The sequence below is a fragment of the Simochromis diagramma genome, unplaced genomic scaffold, assembly GCF_900408965.1.
Source record: "Simochromis diagramma unplaced genomic scaffold, fSimDia1.1 OVJJ01000299.1, whole genome shotgun sequence".
Classification (NCBI taxonomy): domain Eukaryota; kingdom Metazoa; phylum Chordata; class Actinopteri; order Cichliformes; family Cichlidae; genus Simochromis; species Simochromis diagramma.
Genome location: NW_024386795.1, coordinates 59257 through 78608, shown reverse-complemented (window position 1 = coordinate 78608; position 19352 = coordinate 59257). Strand labels below are relative to the sequence as shown.

The 19352-nt window shown below is 39.7% G+C and overlaps 2 protein-coding genes across 4 annotated transcripts in view; both read right to left on the bottom strand.

Annotated features, from left to right (window-relative positions):
* Positions 1–8924, bottom strand: part of pacsin3 (protein kinase C and casein kinase substrate in neurons 3) — a 36608-nt gene extending 27684 nt beyond the window's left edge. Inside the window, exons 1-2 of one of the 3 annotated variants that reach the window (XM_040024800.1) lie at positions 8370–8924; positions 4363–4460 (exon numbers count right to left, since the gene is read on the bottom strand). The gene's annotated coding sequence lies outside the window, so the exon portion shown is untranslated. The remainder of the gene's footprint in view (positions 1–4362; positions 4461–8369) is intronic. The other 2 variants (XM_040024799.1, XM_040024801.1) reach the window with 2 other exon arrangements.
* A 124-nt stretch (positions 8925–9048) lies between these two features.
* On the bottom strand, positions 9049–18783 carry ero1a (endoplasmic reticulum oxidoreductase 1 alpha). The gene is made up of 15 exons (XM_040024798.1): positions 18398–18783; positions 17495–17614; positions 17318–17401; positions 16949–16990; positions 15234–15310; positions 14796–14869; positions 14102–14222; positions 13648–13709; positions 13524–13550; positions 13359–13451; positions 13014–13260; positions 11378–11447; positions 10811–10897; positions 10559–10695; positions 9049–9932 (listed from the first exon to the last, which is right to left on the bottom strand). Exons 1-15 carry the CDS (start codon positions 18473–18475, stop codon positions 9872–9874), a joined length of 1380 nt encoding a protein of 459 aa, XP_039880732.1. The 5' UTR covers positions 18476–18783; the 3' UTR covers positions 9049–9871.
* Positions 18784–19352: the final 569 nt, after the last annotated feature.

The window sequence follows — 19352 nt, the reverse complement described above, 5'->3', positions numbered from 1 at the left end:
CAGGCTCAGTTTTTCATTTAGTTTTTCCATTAACCACCTGAAGGAATCCAATCCTTGATCTGAAACAGGGCAGCAGACCGTCAGGCCTGACCTGCACAGAACAGCAGGAGTGTTGAAAGAGAGCAAAAGTGATGGGAGCCACAAAGCTGTTAAAGACTGAAACACAAGAGACATGAGTGTCACAAATGTGACAGACGAGCAATAAGATACATCCGCAAGATGAACACTGTTCTTGATAAGCTTAGCAAATTTCAAATGTGACTTAAGACAGATGTTTTTGAACTACTCAAAACACAGAGCAGCTAGAAATAGGAGGTTTATCACAACATCACACACAAGAACTTTTTGATGTGGTTTCTACAGCACAGCAACAAAACTCATAAAGCATGTTAGGCCGGTTTGTCAAGCATGATGAACCAAGCAGAAGTGCACATGTGAACAAAACATGGATGCAGTCAGCCAAATAAATCAATCACATATCAAATGACACCAGCAATAGAAAATCTACACCTCAACTTCTCCTTGTGCTTCTGTCCTAAGGCATCCGTCTCACCACACAACTCTTAAACATCAGTCATTTTATCCTTCAATCCATTATTTAGAGAACAGGTCTGGTTCATCTTTGATTACTGACAAAATGAAGGGGAAAAAGAGAAAAAGTGCTACAAGAACAAAAAGGGTCCTACTAATAATAATAATTTTTAAAAAATTCTTAAATGTGTCCCCATTTCTGGAAAAGGTTAACTTGTGCCAGCAAGAATGAGTTGAATCTCTTAATGAATCTCTGCGACATGCCTTTCTTTCTTACTACAACTTTTAAATAACTTTTGTCAAACTTCTCTTTATCATCTGGCTCATATACAAATGTGATGCATACTTCAAAAGCTTGAGAGCTGCTACTGCAAGCAGTAACACTACCGCTGCAAAATACAGCTGGAATTGTTGCTTGAAGGGGTGCCAGTTGCTGTTGTTTCAAGCGTCCTGTATTTCATTTGAATCACTACATTACTGCAATAAATTCATAGATGATTCACAGATGCATCACATTGTCCATTCTCAGTGTTTTTCATTTCAACAGCTTGAAATCCATTCTGGTTCTGAAACGGCGCTAAGTCAGAACTAGCTACAAACCAGCACTGAAGAACTTGCTCGATTTCCTATTTGGATTTAGTCCGTCTTGGTCTCCCCTGTCTCTTCAAGTAATCCCAGACTGACTTCACGATGCCGAGATCAGGGCAGACCATCTGTTGCTGGCCTCTTTGTACTTCATGTGGCTAAGGGGTAAGGTTGGTAGGTAGGTAGGTAGTGTATTGTTTGAAGAATTTCAGAGCAAGCCGTTAAATTGTCCAACTAATATTTTAGTGTGGACCAATGCGGTGGACCAAAAGTTTGACGTTACCATCATATATGTATAAAGTAAACTTTCAGAGTGACTACATATTAAACTGATGTGATGAATACAACACTTGATTCTGATGGGGTAGAAGAAAAAATACATGGACTGGACACACAGCGGTTACAACTGACATTCAAAGCACAACAAACACAAAAAAAGTGGCAGAAAGCACTAAAACACACATTTAATCTTTCAATTTTATCAGCTGGTACATTTAAGCTTCACTTTTTAGCACACCTAAGACTTGTAATTTAACATAACTATCACTCACTATTCATAGATTTAAGTTGATTTTTTATTTTATTATATAACTCTATCGTAAGTGCTGCCATCCACACAGGGACGCCTCCATAATTTTTTTTTTTTTTCCATAGGGGTGGCCATATGGGGCCACTAAAAATATTAGTTGCGCCCCTCATCCCTGTCAGTTAAATAAACACCATTTCTAAGTACCCTGATATAAATTTAGCTGAGCTCAGTGAGCTGTGAAACAGGTGACTGCAAATTGAACCCACTGATAAAAGGCCAACATGGAAGTGCGTGAACTATTTGCCTTTAGAAAGCAGGGGGCTGTCACACCGTGTGCTGCAGGAACAACAGTCAAAACCACCTGAAAAAGCCTATGGAAGAATTCAGGGTGTCCACAGCTCATGATCTGCTTATCAGTTAAATTAAAAATAAGATACCAGTGGAAACAACACTAACAGCGCCAGCACCAGGACCCTTCTTTCTGTGCTGGGTAAAACAACAGCAAATTGGTGTTGGTGGTATTAATAATAACAACTGTAACAAAAAACATTTCCCAGGGGTCACAAAGATTAGTAGCCTTGCCAGCTAATCCATCACATCCCTAGCTACAATAACTTCTGTTACAAAGCAGCTGGTTTTTTTTTTGCCTTCATTTCTTTTAAAATCATAAACACCATTATATACTTTGATGAAAACCCAAGAAAGTAAGAAAGATTAGATATCTCTAAGCCTAGACCAGACTGCTCATTAGTTTTTCCTTAGTTTATTTAATTTTTTATACAGAGCACCTCTGTTGAGAAGCACAGCAAACAGTGACAAAAAATGGAAAAATCATCTCATCCAGTACACAATCTATTGACCTGTGCATCTAATGTGTCCCTGCTAAAGAGGTGGGTGATGGGAAGAGAGAGAGACAGAAGGAGATTCTGGTTGTTGGTTTTTAGAGAAGTGGGTCAGACCAGTGAGGAGGAGGGGAAAGAGCAGCTGAGGGAGGGATGAGATAGAGAGGCAGGTCCAGACCTCATAAGCCCCACTGGAAAACTCATGGCCACTAATCTGATTAATGTAAACCAACAGTTTCCCTGCAGCAGTGCCAGGGCTATATGCTCCTACACATGAAGCCTGGGGAGGCCCACGCGACCACTAGTCTGAAAGCTCGTCTGCATTCCAGCTACGTCTCAGTATGTGAGATTATGCACTGTAGGTTCATGAGGACCCGGAGGCTTTAAACCTCTAAAAAGAGGAGCACTTGGAGATTCTTCTCTGCTCCAGTTCCTGCCAGCAGCTGGCTGCATATGAGAGCCTTGGAACTAGCTGTGTATCAGACCACTGCTGTGTGATTCTGAGCAAAATGAGAGACTGTTTAAAGAAAGAAAATGTTAACCATGCTCACAGTGATTACATAATAATTGCTGTTGGCAACAATAAACCACAATATGGGATACTCTGAAAGTCATCACGTTTGGCTTTAATAAACAACTATCTTTAGCTTGAAATGGCTACTGAGGACAAATCAGGAAGTCAAATATTCCCCCCCCCCAAAAAAAAAGTCTGAAACAAACAAACAAAAAACTTATGGAACTTTTCTCCTTACAGTGGAAATTTACATTTGTAAAAACTAAAAGGCAAAACTGGTCCTAAAAGCAAGCCCAGACTTAAAATGATTTCCCTTTATAGCTGATTTCCACTTATGACAAGTGTGTGATGTTTGAGTATTTATACAGAGTCGCTTAAATTAAACCCTAGACTAAAGGAAGATAATGGCACGGTTGTTTTAAGTGACAGATGGGTGCAGTTTCATCATGTTTAGCTTTCAGTTTAAAACAATAGTTGTTCAGCCTGTTTTTTGCTTCACAAGTTTGTATCACAATGAAATGCAGATTTAAATTATGCTAGCTATTAGCGCTACTTAGCTGCCCAGCTAAAATTTCATGGTCATGTCAGGTTTAAAAAACAAAAAACAAAACAAACAAACAAACAAACAAAAAAACAAAACAAAACACAACAGCAGCCCCCCCTAAATGCTAACTCCCTAAAACAGGACTTTTCATATTTTAAAGACAGTTCTAGATGCTTTCTGTTCATGTCAGTACTGTTTGACTTGATAAGAAAATATCTTCTCAAGTCATTCGTGTGAAGGAATTAAAATGTACAGTTTAGCACAAAGCCTCTAAACATGAAGGAAACAAGCGGCCATGGTTGTCACTAACGTTTGGACGGTGAACGCGGGAAGTGTTCAGCACATTTCTCTGTCAGGCTGTCAGACTGCTAAACAACTTAACAACTTCTGCTATACCAGCACACCCATGACTCCAGCAAAGAATAGCTTAAGTTTGCATGTGGCAACACTAAAGAGGCATCTCCACAAAACAGGAATCATTTAAAGAAAGGTGGGACGAGAGGTGGTTGACTCTTACGCAACTTTTAAATGTGTAGTTTAATTTTTTTGTCTTCACTCATTGAGCTGATGCGTTTCTAATGTCTTCAGACTTAAAGAGATATTGTGGAGCTTTGCAGGGCTGCAAGCAGATACCATCAACAAACTGAGTGGATTATGTGTAGGAGTCGGGTGGAAGCTACTGACAGATGAGACAGAGAGCAAGCGCAGCATGTTAAATGTTACAGGGGCACAATGGGCATGATTATGAACAGTGTATATCCAGCACACAAACCACACACTGTTCCCATACGGAGCCCAGAGCGACAGCAAAACTTACCTTATGAGAGACGAAAAAAAGAGATGGACAGATGTCCAAACAGAAGACGGCCTCCGTCTCCGCAGGTCTGAGAAACACAGAGGGGCAGGAAGATCCCACTGGGGCAGAAGCAACAGCAAAGGGAGAACACACACAGAGACAAAGAGAGAGGGGTTTGTTAGCAAAGCAGCAAGCAGTTAGTTAGCTAGGCAAGCTGCCTGTTATATCGGCCCGGTGCTGGCTGGAGGGTAGCACATTCTGGGAGTCACAGTGAAATACCACACATAGAGTGTGTAGTTGAGGGTTAATGAAGCAGGTAGAGAGCAGCAGCCCCTGTAAGGGGAGGCCAGAGCAGTTAACTCATACCTCTGCCAGAGTACCAAGTTAGCAGCAGAGTGGCAAGTTGTTAAAAGACCACACCAGCGATTTTGCTTTGTTCAGACATACACTGTAAATTTCAACTTTTAAAAAAAGGTTTTTCCACCTTATAGAGACTTGAAAGCCTTTAAAAAAAATAAAAACAAAATTTATAACCCTGTGGTTAGTTGGTAACATTAATTACTACTTTAAGGAGAAAAAAAACATACCAGCCTAACACAAGGCTCTTTTGTAGAAGATTTTTCGACAGCAGCAAGCAATCAGAAAGCAAAGAAGTCAAATTATCCAAACAAGCAGGACTAGCTCTGTTTTGTTTAGTAACTCAGGACATTTAATCTCAGTTGTTGTGACATTTGTGATACAAAAAGTTGGTTATCACATCGACAGATGGTTGCAGCGACTGACATGCAGTTACTCTCTAAACTGCTCTGTTCTTTTAATAATCAGCAGATAAATCTAAATCCACATTTAGCCACAGCTGAAGATCGCTGGCACAGAAGATTAAACCTTTGTGTCGGATTCTCATCAGCTGCCACAGTTTGTGAACCCATTCATAAAAAAAAAAAACACAAAACAGTGGCTCTTTTTGGGTGCTTCCCAGTATAACTAGATATGTGACCAAGTTTCACTTCTGATGACAAATGCTTTAAGAGTCAGAGCTGAGAGCCCCATCCTCACCACTAAAAGCACAAACAATGAATACAGCTGATTAATTATGAGCACAGCTTCAAATAATTCACTAATGAGAGGTGGGATATTAGTGTGAGGGCAGATCAAGCATAACTTCCAGTGATGGTGAATCATTTTCTGCTTCCACCAACCAGTCAAACGATACTTTATGGCCACGTCTCTCCAGATATAATATTTGAATAACTTCAGTAATTACTCAGAATACAATAGCACAAATCAGACTGAAGAGGTGGAAAAAAAAATCTAAGATCCTCACTGCCAACTAGACTAAAAATGAATCAAATCCATCATTAGAATATCGATTGGGTCAATACTGTGATGAAACCGGAAAATCGTCATTTCTTATCTTTAATCGATAATCTTGCCCCATCAATGTGTCTGTTGTGGTTCTATCCATTAACCTAACTTTCCAGATTTACGGGAATCATGCACATACACAATTATCTGTACAACTGTAATATTCCTTGTGAGTTCAGGTGAGTTCAGCTGTAAATGTTGGTAATTTTGATGAAAAATATTAACAGCGAGGAACCTTGTTTTTGTATTATGGTTCAAGAAAGACATGAAAACCTACAGAAAACAGAAAATGCCAACTGAGAGGATACAGTTTTCACTTTAATAGGTTTTAAAGTTATGCACTGATTACAAAGATTATAGCAAGAACACCCAAAAAGTGCATGTATCCTACACAGCACTGTATTTTAATCATTTTAATTTTCACTTTTGTAAGAGTTGCCTACTCTAGTAAGAAGTACCTGCTAGATCACAGTAGATACACTGTAAAATAACAGTATGTTGTCAAATCTAGCTGCCAGTACTGTTATTTAACAGTGTTCATCCAAACCAAAACATCCTGTAAGTAGAAACAAATAGCCACACAGTTTGATGAAAGCATAGGGGTTTCTCCATCTCGGGGAGGGGTCAGCAACCTTTACTATGAAAAGAGTCATTTTTAAGAACAAACATCACTGTCAGCAATTTGTGTGCAAAATGCAATCATGCATTTTAGCCACATTTCGCTTTCCCGCTCACTGACGGCAGTCCTGTACCGTCTGACAGCTGCTGCCTGCAGCCCGAGGCTCCGTGTCTAACTGACAGCAAACCATGTGACGCTTCTCTGGCAGTGAGAGGCGAGAGCAGAAAAAACGAAAGCAGATCACAGAGAGTATGGCGTTCCAGAGACTGAGTCAAAGAAAAGGACAACTCAGCCTTGTTCCCACACATACAGCTGTTCTCCCAGCTCACTTCTAACCAGACCAGAACCACATCACGGAGGCCATCCTGGTCTAAAATAGCCTCCGTGGCAGCTCCCTCCAGCTCAGCACGGAAACATAAAGCCTGCAAACGGGACGTAGGCCCTGGGAGTCTAAGCTCAATCTGTTGCATGCTGCAGGCAACACGACCGAAGATTAACCTGTTTCCCCTGCTGTTCACATTTGACTGCATGGAAGCACGCTTTCTAGAAAATTCAACCCAAGCATGAATGAATGCAGCTACAACAGGGTTTGTGAAAACAGAGCTGAAATGATAAAAGAAATCATCTATCAGCTAACAGGTTCATGCAACTTTCTTGATAAGTGATTCATCCTCCTGGTCTGCACGATAGAGCCACACGGAAATATTTCTACTGTCAACAAACTGACCTGCACTCTTTGCTTTTTGACTTTTTTTGGGGGGGGGGGGGGGTCATCTTTTCAAGGAGTATGTAAGAACAAGTGATCTGACAGACTGGGAGGGAGTGAACAGTCTTTGTTGACATATCTCATGTTTCCAAGAAATTCAACTTGTTTGGCAGGAGAGAGCTTGAAGGTGGGGGAGGTTCCTATAGCCTCCAAACTTTCTTCAGAGGCTCAGAAACAACACTTCATTAAAGTCATGAAGGTAAAGCAACAAAATTGATTATGATTTTGTTGCTCCTTTCTCCACACCTTACTTCAAATCTTAATTCTCATGCTGGCAGATCACTGACACATTTTAAAATGCCTAAATCATCTTCTTTTACTCGCATGGACTTAAGTATTTTGGGAAATCAGGTTCTTATACATATGATAAGCACTAGTAACCCGATTCCTGCACTCTTTTAGTGCAGGTTATGTTTACAGATGCAAATCAAAGTTTTTGGAACAGTAAATCTGACAACCATGTAACTGTTTCCCAAACTCAAATTCTCCATGCTAAGTTGACTTGAGCCACTGTATGCATATTTTTTTTCCTAATGTAAAACATTAAACATATATATTTAACTGTTTCATTGCTAAAATTCTGTTGCTTCAGTCCTGTGGTTTGTCCCTAGTATAACTGGAGGAGCGCACTACTGGCACAGTTGTAAAGCACTTTAACAATGGACAAACTGAAAGGGGAAAAAGACTGCATAACTACACCTGCCATTGTCTGCATTTCTGTTATAACACTTTGCTAAAGCTGTGCCTTGCAAGGGTCATGTGTGTTATTCGTGGTTTTTTTGGCTCACTTACAGGTACTAATTAATATGAGCAACAACAACGGGCAGCAAAAGGGCAGAATTATAATAGCACAAAGTTTAAAAAAATCTATTTAAATTACTACATGGTCTTAGCAGGTGGGGTGCTGCGTAAGTAAAGTAGAGAGTTTGGGGATTTTTCTGCCCCCTGCTGGTCAAAAATCACCTGGTGCCACTTTAAAGCGTAAGCTTACACATTTTGGTTGGGAATACGAAAAATGGCAAGTTTAATAGTCACTGCATGGATGTTTACATATTCATTACAGACGGTGTATTTCTGATTATACTTAGAGGTAGATTAATAATAACTAAAACTAGTCTATGAAATACACCTGGAAACATTTTGGGAAGACAAAAAGCAGACAATAAAACAGCAGCACTTCTTTCCAGTTGCTTGCATTGGGCAGTTTTCCCATCGCAAAGTGTTCTCAGTGTTCAGGGTGTGAACATGTGCAGACAGCAGGCAGGTGAGGAGCCTTACCTATTTCTCTCCGAGCCGGAGGAACAAACCAACACAGATCCTCCTTGAGCTGCAGCCTCTCCCCTACTCTTTCACCACCTCCTGTCACGCTAACAGTAAAAAACCAAAACAAATACTCCTTTTTTTAGGCTTCCACAAAGTGCGACATCTTGCAAGTTGTCTCCCAAGTCGTCCGTCGACCTCTCTCAGCCATTTACACTCCTCCAGCCACAGCACTGTTTCAACAAACTCCCATAATAACGGCGGGCTCGGTTCCTGCTCGGCTCGGTTAAAAAAAAGAAAGAAAAAGAAAAGTAAAGTTATAGCCTGCACGCTGAGAGAAAGGGGGAAAAAAATAATGATAACGCTAATTAAAAAGGAAAAAGAGCGCGTTTGTATTCCCTGGCAGGAACCAAACGCCGTCTGTGCTGGTAGGTGTACAGACGTGTCTTCCCCCCCTCCGGTGCCTGCTGGCGTTTCTGTGTAATCAGATGCTGCTCACCACAATATCCATTCATCCTATTACAGGTTAACCCTTCACTGTCTGCGGGCGGCTGCATGCTGCCCTCCTGCGCTCTCACACATCCATCGCAGACTCTCTGACCAAGGCACTGAACACATAAGCGCAAACCACGCCCAATTACAAATACAAATATTCACATTTATTTAATAAAAAACAGCTTTGAATTTAGAACATTTTAAAATAATTTTAAAATTTTATTACCGTTTACATTTTCATAAAATGACTTTTATATATACATTTTAATTTTAAATCTCCAAACTTATACACAAATACAATGTACAATCGGAATATTACCAACAGTATATAAATATTTTGGGGATCTGTGCTGAATGGTTTACAAAACCTTCCTCCCAGGTGGAAACAGGTTTCATTATAACTTCTGGACATGCACCTGAAAACCTGCGACTCTGAAAACAGAGGATGGCTGTTACGAGAATCAGTGTGATAATGAATTTTAAACGTTGGTGTCCATTCCTGTATAGTTTTCCTTTCGACATACTGCATATTTGTGGCCCGCATTCAATTTAGATTTGACGTTTCTCATCTATTTTCTTGACAAACAGCGCCATCCTCAGGAGCAAAGCATAATCCCAACAACACAGGTGTGAACAGGTGAGACAGAATTCTTAGCAGTCAGCTCCCAAACAGCAACTGAAGTGATTTCATTGAGCAAAGCGCATTTGAAAATAGACAAGCACGTTTCTCCATCAGCAAAAAAATGATACCACTTGAAGGAACATTAAACCATGCCACAAAGTGTCATTTTGTTTTTTGTTTTTTAAAATATGACTTTAGTTTAATTCAAAAGAAAGCAATGCATTATTTTAAGGAAAAATAAACACTTGGCTGATTAAAGCTGATCTTTCAGTCGACATTTCAGTAGGTTTAAGACAGTAGGAAAGATGGCAGTCAGTGGCCTGGGACCACAAAAGTGCACATGTTGAAATAAAGCCCCATCAGAGAGGAGTCAACAGGTGAAGGCAGACTCCTCTGGATGTCCTCACTGCTCCTCTGCTAACAGCACTCTGAAGTTCTTCAGCTCCCTGACGCTCGTGGAAATCCTGCGCAGGATTCAGGAGGACACAGTTAAAATAATAAGTACAAAATAATGAAAAAAATACTCCAGTATGTTTTAACTAATATTAAACCCAGTTTCTCTGCGAATATTATATTGTAGCCTCAATTTACAGAAAATTTAGGCAAGTTTTGCACTATTTTGATTTCATGTTGAACATATTTGTTTTAACTTTTATTTTAAATGAGTGTGAATTTCCAATAAGATCAGTACTCACTTATGTAAGTTCCTATTATAAAGATAAACTTGTTCTAAAGTGACAGACTTAGGAGTTTGATATTGATTAAACTTACTTTTGTATTTACACACAAAGTAAGCATTTAGTAACTCAAATAAATATCAGTCTAAATTTCCTGATAGATCAAGCACTCAGCTCAAGAAGGATTTCGCAAAGGAAATGCATCAAAGGCTTCTGAATAATAAATGGCGCATGCTCATTTATCATATCCAAAAATCATTTTCAGGTTTTAAAAGTGCTTCAGATACAATAAGAAACTAACGTGCAGGCAACAAAAGCTCTCCAAGGAGCAGAGTGGGTGTGAGCTGGAACTAAGGAGATTTTTTAAAATATGGCACATGTATGACTTGATGTCCACAGCCTCTCTCTCTGACCTTCCGAAGGCATTGAACAGGGAGACGATCTCCTGCCGGCTGAGCTGGAAACTGGGTCGCTGGTTACTGGATTTGGGCAGAGCTTCAATCTGTCGCTCTGAAAACAAAATCTTCAAGGCTGTGCCTAATCCCTGGGTCTGTGACACAAGAGAGGCAGTGATCAAAACAAACAAAAACAAAAAAATCAAGTTCATCTTTACAAAAGAAGCGCTACAAGCTAACGAGAGGCACTAAGAGGAAAGTAACAGGTACCTGCAGTTTCCCCCACAGGCGACACTTAAAGCACCCAACACAGTCCATGATCCTGGAGATGTTGAGGAAGGCCAGTCTGATATCCTCCTGACATTCACAGAAAACTCAGGTCATTTTAAATCTTGAAAGTTACCCACACAAATTAAAACTGCAACTCCAGTCAGTATTACTGTGTGTTTGCAGCAACCCTGCGTACACAAGATCACTCCCAGCAGCTTTGTTAATGCAATAAAAGGTTTCAAAGCATCGGCTTCCCCGTATCTCTGTATCTGCATTCACTCTGCAGCTAGAGCATTTTTTGATGCATCAATGTTTTTACAGCACAATTTCACGTAGAGTTCTAACTGGCGTGGCTAGAATACAACTGAATGCTTTTATGCAGTTAAACCAGAAGGTTAATTATAAATCATTTTGAGTTTTATGAGCTCAAACAATCAAAAATATGGGTGGGGAGCATTCTGAAAATATTAATTAACATCCCTGTGAATATGTAATCAGTTGGTGCATTACGTCCACAATATCAATAACTTAACAATAACTTCAGCAGAGTTTGAAACACTTGCTGACCTTCAGTTTGGCTGCTTCCTTTTCATCCCCAGCAAACAGAGAAGCCTCATCAAAGTGCAAAGGGAAAGATCTAGAAAAGAGGAGATGAACGTCATCAAAACATTGCATGGAAGTCCAATTTTATTTTATTTATACAGCGCCAAATCACAACAACAGTCGCTGCACGGTGCTTTATATTGTAAGGTCGATCATACAATAATACTAATAATAATAATAATAATAATAATCTGCCGTGACCGGTTGCGGTAAAAGAAGGAAGACAGGATAAAAGACGTGCTGTGGAAGAAAGACAGAGATTAATAAAGAAAGAAGTGTGAAGTGCGAAGAAGTGACCAGAGTTAGTACAGTATTGTATTATTTAATTTGTTTTTAGCTTTTATTGTCATTTCATTTGGACTTTTTGTTATTAATTTAGTGTAGTTTCAGTTAGTTTCAAGAGTACAATTTCTTTTTTCGGTTTAGTTTTTATTGTTTGAACTTGTTTAGTTTTTATTAGTTGCAGTGTTAGTTTTAGTCTTTTTAGTGATCATTGTAAGGAGGGCATATGCCAGAGGCAAGATTTGGGGATATTGGTACAGGTGTAATAATATAAACACGCTGAACTTCTTGAAAGCAGTTGACTCACAGTTTATAATAAACACACCTATCCATGACTTATCAAGCAAGTTATAATGACATTTGTATTTCATTTTAGTTAGTTCTCAAAATCACTCCAGTTAGTTTGAATTTTTTCAAAAGTCTAGTTTTTATTTTATTATTATTTTTATTATTAGTGAACTACAACACTTTCTCACATCTAGTTGTAGTTTTCAGTTTATTTTTAGCTAACTATATTAACCTTGGAAGGGACTGTGATTAAACTGTTGGACTTTAAAAAGCATTGCTGTAAAACCACAGGTGTCAGTCAGAATCTGTTGCCTACATTTCCCAGAGTGCAGAATGCTAACAGAGCTCACTTCTTTCTAACACCACCCATCCACATCCACTTTTCTGATCAGAAACCATACAGTTCAGATGTTTACATTCATATCCATTTTGTGATGGTAAATGGTAAATGGCCTGCATTTGTATAGCGCTTTTCTAGTCCCTAAGGACCCCAAAGCGCTTCACACTACATTCAGTCATTCACCCATTCACACACGCATTCACACACTGGCGATGGCAAGCTACATTGTAGCTACAGCTGCCCTGGGGCGCACTGACAGACATCACTGACACTGACAGTGATGTTGTCAATAAGCTATTTGACTCGTGCCAATTTCACTCTGGAGCATGACAGCGAGGGCAAGCGTATGGCCAGAGCCACAAGGAAAACTTCAGCCACGAGAAGTACAAGGACTCTTGCAGAAGTTGATCTGACCATCAACTTGCCCTGATCTCAGCTTCATGGGTCAAATCCACAGCAGAACTAGGGCAAGATCTTCAAGCTGCACCTTGACAACCTGAGTGTAAATCTATATCAAATCAGGCATTTCTAATTAGCGCACTTTGAGTGAAATTAACTGCTAAAAAACACAATATGGTTGATCTTTCATTTATAGAACATGAATACTAGGTATCAAGAAAAAAAGGGCATGCTGTATTATACCTTTATTCAGTGAAAGTCTAACAATGATTGGTGTGGTCTGAGACCAACCTGGCCAGCTGCAGGATGTCCAGCAGCTGCTCCTTGTGTTTCTGGTCCTCCTCGGGTCTGCCCGTGTACAGCTGGAAGGATGACTGCTGGAAGAACGGCAGAACTTTAGCCAGTGCTCGCAGCTCTATCAGGTAAAGGAAGTAAAGGTTGCGGAGCCTCTTGGGCCCTTCGCCGACCGTCAGCTCCGAATCAAAACGCTGTCTGAACTCCGACACATTGTGACCCCACTTCTTCTGAAACCAGCTGTCTGAAGGAAAGAAGGCAATAAAAGTGAGTGTCAGTTATTTTGACTCTTCAGACAAAAGGAAAAAGAAAATGAACAAGGGCTGTTTTTTTCTGCCTCACCATCCAGCAGATATCTGGCACTCAGGTGTATGTTAATGCTGGCGTGCAGACCTGAGACAAGCCGGAAAAAAGCCCTTTTCTCCACACACTGGCCTGAGAGAGAAAGGCAGAGAATTTATCAAAAACTCGACAAAAAGAGAATCTTAAGGTGTAGCATCAGCTTACCTTCCAGCCAGCTGTAGAAGGTCCTCGCTGCAAACAAAGTACGTGTCATCAGAAATGGAGAAAACAAAACAAAACTGCGATTGTTTTAGAAAAATGGTGAGATATAACACTGAAGAATTCCTACCTTCACTTCCTGGGCTGCTCTGGAATGAGGTGGGATTTAGTGGTCGTTTGATAGTATATGGTCTGAGAAGGACACATAAAGGTTTCCTTTTCATTACAGGGTGGTCACAGTGGTGGATGTTGATAGTAAACATGGCAACGTGATGTCACTCTATATACAAATCATCCCTGTGAGCCAAAGCTCAGGCTTCAGACTATTCTGATGTCAGAGGATATAGATGTCCCTAACATGGTCACTGCGGACACCTCTATGGCTGTGGGCATTGAAGAGCCATCCGCCTGCTCCTCAAAACTTGGCTGAAAGTGAGCTAAAGCAATCAATTTCAAACAGGAGATGAAGTAAGAGGTAACAACCTCTAAGTCCCAGTGTGAGATAACTGGGGATTATTTTTGAACTGTGAATCACGCTAAAGTATAAACTACAGTCACTTATTTTGTGGGCTCTGAACGCTTACTTGAAACAGTTCTCCTCATAGATGCTGTTCCAGATCTGCCAGGCCTCTGGTCCTTTGTAGCCTGTGAAGCGTTCTGGATTCAGCAGCAAGTCAACATACTGGGAGTCTGGTGACTCTTCATCTGGAAAAGAGCAAGCCTTTATTCAGCTGCAAGTCATTATAATGAAAACATCTTTTTTTGTCAGCCACATGTGACAGAATGTAGCAGAGGGTGGTGGTGGAGGGGATTTATTCAGGAAAGAGGAGCTACCCACCTGCATTTCACAAAGGTTTTGGAGAAATGGATCCTAGTGTTTCATTACATTTTCTACATGTTGCACCATCTTCTGTGTTGTAATTGCTTGAATCATGTTTCCTAAAACTACTCCTTGGAGTATGTTTTACAGTCAGTCCCAATACTGCTTAAACATAGCATTACATTCCCTAAAAATGTCTCTTGTAATCATATCCCCTTACCAAAAACAAGACATACTATCTTTTCTTTATGTTCCCTTTCAGTTATGCTAAGCTAAATAATCTGTTATGTTTCCAAAACATTTTCATTCTTTAACTTTGTTGTTGACGTACACATGTTGCCTTACAATCTACAGCATTTGACTATCATATTTCTGCCTAGTGTCAATTAGCAATTATTTTTGGTAATCAAAATGTATCAAATTTGCTTCTTCCTTCATTCAGCTGGACTGAGACGTACCGTCAACCACGCAGAAGCGTTCTGCTTCGTCGTCATATTTGTTCCAGTCGAGCAGAGCCTCTCTGGTCTCAGCGCTGGGAACAAAAAGGAGAGCACTCAGTTGGCTTAGTTGTGCTCAACCTCAGTGTGGAGGTTCATAGGTCAGAAAAGAAAGTTAAATCCTACTTTGGTATCCCGCTTGAACGTGTTACCAGAAAATAATTTGAGTTATATATTAATGATTTTGTTCCCAATAGCAAAGATAACGAGTATGGTTCTTCAGGCTAAAGAAGCAGCTTTCACCCGAACTATGCCTTGTATGCTCACCACCCAACCGCCTTCCAGACAGTTTCATCCAATGCAGTGCACAATTTACTCAAAAGAACAATCTGAATGAAAAAATGTCAAAAAGTCACTTTTAGAAGAAGAAAAGAACTGAGCAAAATGAACGAGACTCACCTTAATGAGACATCTACAGCTCCCAGATGCTTCGCCTTCTCACACTCATCCTGGTGCTCGTTCGCTTCTGCTGAATACTGAAACACACACACACACACACACACACACACACACACACACTTTAAATTTACAATTCTATGAATTACTGAGAAAATCTGAGGGGCAGCAAAGCTATATTCTATCAAACTTGCTGTGATGACTCATTAACAGCAGGAAGCTAAAGCAGCATTACTGAAAGTGAAAGTAACAAAACTGCTAACTGCTAACACAATACAGCAGATAAACCTGTTCACTTTAATGCCATGATGTAAAAATGTGATTTATTACATTTTTTTTTTTATAATACATGTCGAGCATTAAACATAGAAACGTTTTTTATTGTGGCAAAAAGGTGCTCTAGTGCACTAGCAAATAAAACTTTTTAGAATCCCATGACCTTTTTGTTTGTTTGTTTTAATTTTAAACATTACATCCTCCTGTAAAACCCACAACAACAACAAAATTAGTCTTTAGAAAAAGCAAAATGTGCTACAGTACAGTACATTACATTTACAAAACTGTCACATTAGCCACAAATCCAGAAATATGGCCACACTGTGATGATTTGTAGATTTAATGGATGGTATAAAATGTTTTTGGCAGCTAAGCAGCAGTGTGGATCTGTCTCTAAGCTAAAGGTAATAATAATAATAATAATAATAATAATAATATGTTTCAACTACGTTCTGCATCAGTGAATTTTTTTTAAATCTCAAAACTCTGAAGAAAAAAAATGAAACCTTGACAATAGTTTCAATGAAGACCAGTTTTTTGTTGACTGTGTAAAGGTTTGATTAAATTGTGCTGTAGAAGCAGTAGTGACTCTTGTAAAAATTGTTAATGGGTGAACGGAAAGATGGACGGATGCTCAACGCAGCTAAAGGTCATCAGGTCTTCAACAGGATGAGTAAAAAAAGAAAAAGAAGAGATAATTATGGGAAAGCGTGTCTTTATGCTGAGTTTGGGGGAGAGCTGTGAGGGGATTGCCATTTTGGATTTTCTTTTGTTTTTGTTTGTTTTCTTTTTGCACAAGTGACTCAAGCGACCCCTTTCACAATCTGAGAGAAATCTCTCAGGCCCTCTCTAAAGAATGAAGAAGCAATGCTTTTTTCCATAGACTTCATGGGATATAAAAGATGGATGTTCTGAAATGTAAAGGAAAACTCGGCAATGAAATGGAGTTATTTGCTCAGATTATGCTTTTTCTCACACGTGATTTTTGACATATAAATAATTCCATACAGATTCCTGCGTCTTTTTACAAAACACAAAACAAGATGCTGACAGCAAAAAGGTTCAAGGCTTTACAGCAGCTCCTCTCTAACCCATCACAGTAGATGCACTCATCAATTAGAAGCTGTCTACACTATTTTTCCCTGTAACTGGAAGAGAGTGCACTGACTCGACACACATTGTTAATACTGAAGAATCTGCATCACCTCTTAATAACTGTATTTGAGTCGTCTGGCATTTAAGTGATAAATTGCACGAGGGTGTGTTTACTTACTGTATGACTCCAGTTTTGATTCATTTCCAAAGTGACATTAATCCTCAGTAAACTTTACATATGGAGAAGGTAAACTGTTGTCAGATTTGATGAAAGAAATGGGACACAAATAAAGAGACCATCTAAGTCGCAGCCAGTTTGTGCCACTTACTGATCCTGAGATACTCACTTTGTTGTGGGGAGCGGATCGGAGCCCCTCGGGCACCTCGTTCTGTGAATAGACAGTTTCAGTCAGTCTGATGTGACCATTTCTCCTCTTTCATCTGGAATTAATAGGTAATCTTTGTAGTTTTTTTTTTAATGATATTTAAATCTAGTCCACAGGTCTTTGCATTTACACTTGGTATTTAAATACACAACGGCTGCACCCTCAATTTAATCTTGATATGCAAAAGCAATTAGGTTGGTTCACAAGAAACAATGCCAATGCGCGGCTCTATCATTATGAGTTATACAGACAGTGATCAGACATTAACAGCAGGTTGAATGGGGGGGCGTAAAAGTCTGTTTACAGCTGCTATATGAGGGTTAAACTCACAGGAGAGCAGGGCTGCACAGCACAGTCCCTCAGACCACACTCATTGCTGGCAGTCCAGAAAGGACACGGTTTATTCAGATTCACCTGCAGAGGATGGAAGCCAAACACACATTCAGAGTAACAGACCTCACCCACAGATGTGCGTATACGTATGTGTGGTGCATGAGTCCCCCGTACCTTGTAGAACCTAAAGTAATCAGACTCAAGAAGACTCTGGAGTTTTGGGAACAGCTGGTCGTTGTTGAAGCGGTCGATGGTCTCCACATCACACGTGCAGTCATCCAGGTCGCCTGTCACCTGATGTAGAGGGAACAGGCAAACAGCTGGTTATCCAGTGTACAGTGTAGTATGCTCTTGAGAGCAAGCCGAAGTAAGATTGGAAAACACTGTAAAGAGTTTCAATAGTAGACTGTACTATTTTTATTTATTTTTATTCAACAGTCATTTTCCTTGTGCGGTCAATAAAGTATAGATCTGAATATCAATGTAATGTGTACACAAGAAAAATTCTTAAGTAATCAAAATATGAGGGGAATTAGACCATAGCACCTTCACTGTTACAAAACATGGGCAGTTTCCTCGCCTCCAGGGTGCTCAACTACAAAACTTGGTATTTATAAGCAACAACATCAGTGTGACATTACACAGAAATAAAGAAATTACTTACTGCCGATTCACATTTAATGCAGGGGCCTAGGCCAAACCACAATTGTTTTAACAGAACTGTATTGTTACTGATATATTCACTGACGACAACAACAACAACAACAACAACACTAAGCAAATGTAAAAAACTAATTAAAATGAAATCAATACACAAGAAGTGAACTCCAGTTACTTGGTACTATCAAACCAACTTTACTTGGTTGTTGTTGTTTTTGTTTTGTTTTTTTTTTAAAAAAAATTTTATTTCCTCCTACCATTCAAAATGACTTTGAGGCCATTGACTCACAGTCTGGAATTTAAGGGTAGCCATAAAAACCGACACTCATGTAAAATGAATCAGTACAAGTTACCTGTAACCCGGTCAAATAATCCCACCAATGTAGGAAGTAAGTCAGAACCGCGTCCAGCACTCACCTGACAGAAACACCTGCACTCTGCGTATCCGGACACCTCGAGGAGAAGGAGGAGGGGGACGATGACCACCAGTTTCATGACGACCCTTCTTGTTTCCACGGACCTCTGCTTGACAAACTGCAGCTTCTCTCTGTAGCTACGTGTGAATGAAAGCAGCAGCAGCAGCTGTGAGGAGGAGGTGATCTGCTGTCAGCTTCCTGGTTATTTCCTCATTTCCAATCCGCTACGTGCAATACGTGACGACCCGACCATCAGCAGCAGCAGCAGCTTTAATCACGTATCATCACACCGACATCACTCCAGTGCTGCCAGTGTCTCCTCTTTTTAAACACTTTGGTATTTGTAGGTATTTAAACGCAGGGGAATTTTTGCTTCCTGTTCGCTCACAAAACCATCCGACTGGAACTCACAGCGAGGCTCACATGGAGGCGATTCGCTGTTTTTTTTTAGATAGCCTCAGGAGAAAAAAAATGATATTAAAAAAGCTGAATTCAATGTGACATACATGACGTATTATAATACACAGGAATAAAAAAACAACGTAATAAGCTGGATAAATGTATAGTTTTTTTTTCAAATAGAGAGATAATGTGATATGTGTTTTAATAAAAATGTGAAGAAACAACAGTGCATATGTATTAATAACTACACTCAGTACGGCCCACATTGTACAGACAAAACGATAATTATGATTTTATAGTTTAAAAAAAAATGTCAGCTGTAATACTACAGGTCAACCACGCGGTGGCGCTAAAGGACGATAATTTGTTGGCCTTTCCACCTAGAGTGATCGCTCAAAGTTTACCGTAGAAAAGACAAATGACATCACTCCTGTGATACAGCAGCCAGTACAGTAGTAAAATAGCTTTGAAATATAACATCCATTTAACCGCTTCCCTTTAGACTGTGTGAGGAAACTGGTATTGAGAGAACTTGTGTTTAAATTTAACTTATG

Bases quoted from the DNA above. Each gene is read 5' to 3' on its own strand.
- ero1a (XM_040024798.1), bottom strand. From the start codon at position 18,475: ATGAAACTGGTGGTCATCGTCCCCCTCCTCCTTCTCCTCGAGGTGTCC. The intron at 14,870-15,233 runs GTGAGTCTCGTT...TTTTGTTCCCAG, and splicing joins GCTGTAGATGTCTCATTAAG to CGCTGAGACCAGAGAGGCTC. The intron at 10,696-10,810 runs GTACCTGTTACT...CTTGTGTCACAG, and splicing joins GCCTGTGGGGGAAACTGCAG to ACCCAGGGATTAGGCACAGC.